Below are 6,148 nucleotides of genomic sequence, written 5' to 3' on the forward strand. Positions count from 1 at the left end.
GCTATTGTCTGGGGCTGATTTCGATGGTCAATGTATCCTCCTTGTGTAACAGACAATAAAATCGTTCTTTAACGTATCTAATTCGCTTTTACATTTACTAATGTTTTCCATTTGTACTTTTTGCCACTGTTGTTGACTTTCCTGTAGTTGCTGCTGACTTTCTTCTTGTTTCCTTTCTTGTTCCATTTGCCACTGCTGTAATCTCTATTCTTGTTTCTTTTCTCGTTCTTCTTGTTTCTTTTCTTTTTCCTCCAACAACTGCTGTAATTTTTTTTCTTGTTTATTTTGCTGTTCGAGCTGCCACTGTTGCAGATTTTCTTTTAACTGCTGTTGTCTCTCTTCTTGTTTCTTTTCTTGTTTCTTTTCTCATTCTTCTTGTTTCCTTTGCTGCTCTTGTATTGCTGCCATCAAGTCTGCTAAGCTGTAGTTTGATTTGCCGCTTCTCATTTCCATTTCTTTCTTTTTTTTTTCATCCCACTTCTGACACCTATTTGTTATGTCTCCGTTCGTTAGTTAATTTTCCGTAACTTCGTTCCAACGAAACTTTAGCAACACAAGTCCTTTCTTAAATAAAACTGGTTTATTCTTTCTGAATATAACTTTGCAATACACTTAATTTCAACAGTCGCGCTATAACAAACGCTATAACAACGAACGTCTCACGTGCTCAACTTCAACAATACTCTCTGACTGCAGTTCAATTACTCACTGTCTCGTCACATTGTGACCATCTTATATATACCAGACTACCCCCAATCTAGTAGTCTCCCGATAATTCACGAAGGTTCGAGAGAAAAACTTGGCATGATACTAGTCACGTGACCTCGCTGATGCAACAATATTCTATGTGGCTACAGAGGCATTGTTTCCCTTTTTGTATTCAAACAGCATTACATGCCAAATGTGTGTCTCATCATGTGCCATCACTATAAGGGATAAGAGTATACTAAACTTTACACATTATATAGGCTACACTAACATGACATTTAAGCACTTCATTTAGCTATTATACATGATCCACATCTTTGGGGGTGGTTAATGAAAGTGTTCCACAAGCGACATTAACTTCTTGATGACCTAATAGTTAGACAGGGTTCAAAGGGCAATAAAACAATAAAATTTAATTATAAATAGATGTATGCTGTTACAAGCTTAAAGTTATTTAGGATAAACAAATGAAGTTTCATGTTACTCTTTCAAGTAATTCTAGAAAGAAAAAAGGGTAATTTAGATTTATTTCAATTTTTTTTTGTGGTTACGAGGTTGATAAAATTGACTGATCCCGTTTAGAGTTAGGGTAGGGTAAATAACAGATAATATATAGAGTTTTACTGAAAACAAATGTTTGAAATGTATTTAGGAGGTTTTAGGGATTTTGAGATTTTTGAAATGAAGAAAAGTATTGTTAAACTTAACATGAAAATCACTTTGCACAAATTATTATTTTAGTTTATTAAAATACTTCACTAAGAAATATAATTTTTTTGTATGTGAAAGACTTATAATGTTAAGTGAAAAACTGCCAAATGTTTGAAGATATACACACTATATTGGATGTTAGAAGTATTAAATGTATAAAGACTTTAAAAGAGTACAAAGAGATCATGTGATGGGTCAAATCGACCTACCCCCATGTTGAGAGAGTTAAAATGTTATGATGTGCAAAAAAAAGATGCCAGTGTAAAGAGGGTTAAAACAATGTTTCAGTAGTCAAACAGTACATATATTGTATACAAAGCATGAATTTATCCCATAATAAAAAGTTAATAGTTATAGCAAAACTTTAAATATTGTTTAGTATTTAGCAGAAGGCATTTATTGAAGCATTATTTTAATTTTTTCTTGAATGCCTTCATATACCAACAATTTAATAAATATACTGTTACTGCTTTATGTGCATTCATACAGAATTAGAATAACTGCAAAAATTAAACATTTTAACACGTAAATGATGATTTTAGATTCAACTACTTATCTTACATCTAATTTCTTATCAGGTTATGCAATTGATATTCCTCTACATTTATGTAACTTGTTTAAGTGTGATATTTTATACACTATCAGAGGAAACAAGATATTCCAGTAACCACTAAAATAAATATCAAAAGTTATAGTACCTGGAACTTGTAGGAATGCAGGAGCTTGGTTAGACGCTCTCTGAAAGTAATCAGTGGTTGAATGTCAGGGTCTGACTCAAGATTTGTGGCTATAGATGTTGAATCTCCTGTCTTTTCAGTGGTGTCTTCCATCTTTCACTTTCAGTTTTTCTGAAATGTACAACACCAAATGAATGAAAACAATTACAAAGAAAACAAAATAGATAATCACTTCCCTGCACCACCAAGAACTAGAATCTCACACTGAAGATGGTGTAGGGGGCCAATGCTGAGAAATTACAAAGATGAGGTCCTTTTAGAAAACAGTATAAGAAGAGAATTGTCATGGAATGTGACACTCATAAGGCTGGGTTAGACCAGTGGAGTAGTACTTGGTGAGAGACCGCACCCATCTCATACAGGGAATAATTCTCTTTGAACAATAGAATTGGTAGAGCAAAGGTTGTTGCTAAAATAATCTTTTCCTGGCTGCTAAGGTGGATGGAATGGTAGACTGCTCAACCATCCATTATTGTACAGGTAGATAGCCGATCAAATGTGTGTTGTGTGACAGGGCTATAAGTCAGGCCATTACATACTGGAGAAATACTTTTGAGACACACCACAAGCCAAACTCAAGACCCATCCAGCTGAACCTATCCACTGAGAATGGCTTGGTTCATGATGTAATGGGGTGTCATGTATTACTTTAATGGGTAACACTTCAGCCCTACTTCCTAAATGAAGTGTTCATTTCACCCAGTCTCATACCATTGGGATTGCATCACCTGATGAGGAACTCTCCATATCAGCTTCCCCTGTAGCTTAGAACTAGAAAAGCAAGGGACTCTCACATAATCCATAAGAAGAAATGCAATGCGAGGAATTTGCAAGAAGGGGAGAGAACACAGAAGAGGTGCATGGATCATTGTTGTAAGGTGCAATCATCTGGAAATAGGTCTCTCACTGATAAACAGTGCAATAGGTTACAGTGACTAAAGACAGAAAGTTTGAGTCAGAAGGCAGCTAATCATCATCACCGACCACCAACTCTTGGGCTACTCTTTTACCAACCAATAGTGGGATTGACCATCACATTATAATGCCCCCACAGCTGAAAGAGCGAGCATGTTTGGTGGGACGGGGATTCGAACCCGCGACCCTCAATTTGCGAGTTGACCGCCCTAACCACCTAGCCATGCTGAGCCCCCAGAGGTTAAAGATTGGATATGTGAGCCACTTGTTCTGTGTTTTCTAAGTCCCTCGAATAGTAGGAAGGTGCCCAGAAAATTAGATATTGGTTAGCGTTATTCCTTTTCTCAAGTGAGGTGATAAAAACTGTTCCAGTAATTATAGTCCTATTAGTCAATGGTGGTAAAAGTCTGATAAAAGAGGCTTAGAGTCATTTAACAAAGTTTAAATTTTGTTTAAATAGCATGGTTTAACTAGGGGAAAGTCTTGCCTTAGTAATCTTTAGACATTCTTTGAAGAGGTTACTGCTTATGTAGATGAGAGTAAGAGTGTTGAATTGGTATATTTGGATTTTAAGAAAGCATTTGACTAGGTGCCACATTAAAGGTTTGTTAAAAAGGTGTGGGGAATGAATACTTTGGTTCATTGGATAGAAAACTGGTCAGATGGGAAAAAAAAAGATGGTTATTATAAATCAAGTTTGGTCAAACTGGATTAATGTCATGAGTGGTGTATCTCAGGGCTTAGTGTTAGGGCCTTTGCTCTTTTTGTTTGATTTACATCAATGGCACAGATGAAAGAATTGTTAATAGATTATTTAAATTTGCTGATGACATTAAAGTTTTGGGTATTTATAGCTTTGAGGAGTATGCTACAGCTTTACAAAAGAAATTGGTTATTTGGTGAGTTTGGGGAATAAATGGCAGATGACTTTGCCATCCAAACAATATGATGTTGCTATTGGCAGGGCAAATAGGATTTTAGAGTATATCTACAGAGCTACTGAATACAAATCTAAGGTAAAATGTCATTGTATAGGTCATTAGTTAGGCAACATTTGGAGTACTGTGTTTAGTCTTGGGATCCTTACTTTAGAAAGGACTTTGAATTGTTGGAAAAGGTTCAGAGGAAGGCTATTAGGATAGAACAATTGTCATACAAGGATAAGTTAAGATCTCCAAGCTTGTTTTCTCTCGAAAAAAGAAGAGTTAGAGAGGATCTGATTGAAGTGTTTAAGATTGTTATAGGAATTGATATTGTTGATGCACCATATTTTTGTATTTAATGGTGAGAATGGTAAGACTAGAGGACACAAATATACAATTTGGCAGGGGATGAGCAATGCAATGTGTGAAGACGTGTAATTTATAGGTTATGACCATGTAGTGTAGGCCGAGTTTACTGTTCATCAGCACTAACCTATGTTAGAAGTTATGTGAAAAAATACTACTAGTAGTATAGTTTGGAAATAGAATGTTGACCGTATATCATAGCAATGTGTCTTTCTATCTGTCTGTCTGTCAAGATTTTCAAAGGGCTGCTGTTTGGAGACTGTGTAACTAATTTTCATCAATCTTGCTCAAGTAATCAGACATGTTAAAGTTGAATTTTGTTGTTAGAAACTAGGCCTTTAACTTCTCCTCCCAGGGATTTTGTTTGGTCGTTCTCAAAGTTAGATAAAGTAATGAATGTATAGAGATGCATAAAATTTGTATACAATTCTTAAGTCAAAGGTCATTTGGGGTCAGGAGGGGCCAAAAACTAGAAAGCTTATAAAGTACTTGTTCTCTTTATGTGTAAATCTGATTTTTATCAAAGTAGTAAGTGGTTAGAGATGCCTGAAATTTGTTCTTGATTTGTAAGGTCACCAGAGGTCAAATCCTGGAAACCTTTAAAATGTTTCTCCTCCCAGGGATTTTGTTGGATCCTCCTCACAATTAGATGAATCAATATGTGGAGAGAAATGCCTAAAAGTTGTATACAATTTTCATGTCAAATGTCATTTGGGGTCAGGAGGGGGGGGGGGCATTATTAAGATCACAGGGCATTTTAGATCAGCGTGATACCTCCTTTTTTAATCTTAAAGCTGATGTACTGTTACTTCATAAGTCTCTGGTTAAAGTTAATACTTACCTACCTGATAAACATAATCTGGAAGGATAGGCCATCTTCCCAAGCCCCCAGTGAAATAAATTAATGCTATATTTACTAAACTAATTGGGAAACTCATCTATATTCCATTAACATTAATGTGTACTGTGGCCTTAGTGCCCTTCAGTGAATTTTTTTGAGGCCTTGGTGTCCTTGGAAATGAAAGAGAATCCAAGGCCAAATGGCCTTACCCTAAAAATGATCAATTACCTGCCCTACATGTTAATAGGTACTAAAGAAGAGTGAGTCACAGAGACTGATGTTGCAGTCTTTTTCAAAAAGACTTAAGTTTACAGCACAGCCTATTGAGAGTGCTGAAGAGTGAAGACAACGTAATTTGAATGCTATGCTGACTCAGCCAATAACCTCTAGTCATTGATTTAAAAACATAGGGTTAACTTTTTCCTTAAATATAAGATGTTAAAACTAAAAGAAGTTATCCACAAGATGGCAAAAAGAGGGTTTACTTAAATTTTCATTACAATAGAAAACTTTTGAATGAATGAAGTACACCACACTTATTTTATCATGATCACTCAAATAAAAAAAAAATGTCTTGCATTGCAAATTATTGGCAGTGGCAGAAACACTTTCTGGTAGCAAAGAAATATTGATTGAAAAACATCTTGTTTGTTTATTAGTACCATGAAAATCTAGCGAGATATTGCCTGTCATAAATAATGTGTAGAAACATGATTTTAGGTAACAAAACCACTGGCACCTAGAATCAACAAATGATTACTCGTGAAACCAGGCCCTAGCACAATGGATCATCTGATTACTATACTTTACTAAAAGGCAGGATAATTTAGCTCTCTGATACAAATGAATTTTTTTTTTTCAGTTTAAAATAGAAACTTCTTCAGACTTGTAAAGCTTTAAAAATTTCTGATTTCATTGTGTAAGTACATATTTGATGAGCTATGTCA

The 6,148-nt window shown here is 35.2% G+C and overlaps 1 protein-coding gene across 4 annotated transcripts in view; it reads right to left on the reverse strand.

Moving 5' to 3' along the window:
• Positions 1-6,148, reverse strand: part of LOC106464594 (voltage-gated hydrogen channel 1-like) — a 70,380-nt gene that overhangs the window by 50,699 nt on the left and 13,533 nt on the right. For all 4 annotated transcript variants that reach the window (XM_013924749.2, XM_022392332.1, XM_022392331.1 and 1 more), the window contains one exon: positions 2,118-2,267. In XM_013924749.2, the coding sequence (XP_013780203.1) occupies positions 2,118-2,249 (132 nt within the window). In that variant the 5' untranslated portion in view covers positions 2,250-2,267. The remainder of the gene's footprint in view (positions 1-2,117; positions 2,268-6,148) is intronic.

This window comes from Limulus polyphemus, unplaced genomic scaffold, assembly GCF_000517525.1.
Source record: "Limulus polyphemus unplaced genomic scaffold, Limulus_polyphemus-2.1.2 Scaffold1698, whole genome shotgun sequence".
Lineage (NCBI taxonomy): Eukaryota > Metazoa > Arthropoda > Merostomata > Xiphosura > Limulidae > Limulus > Limulus polyphemus.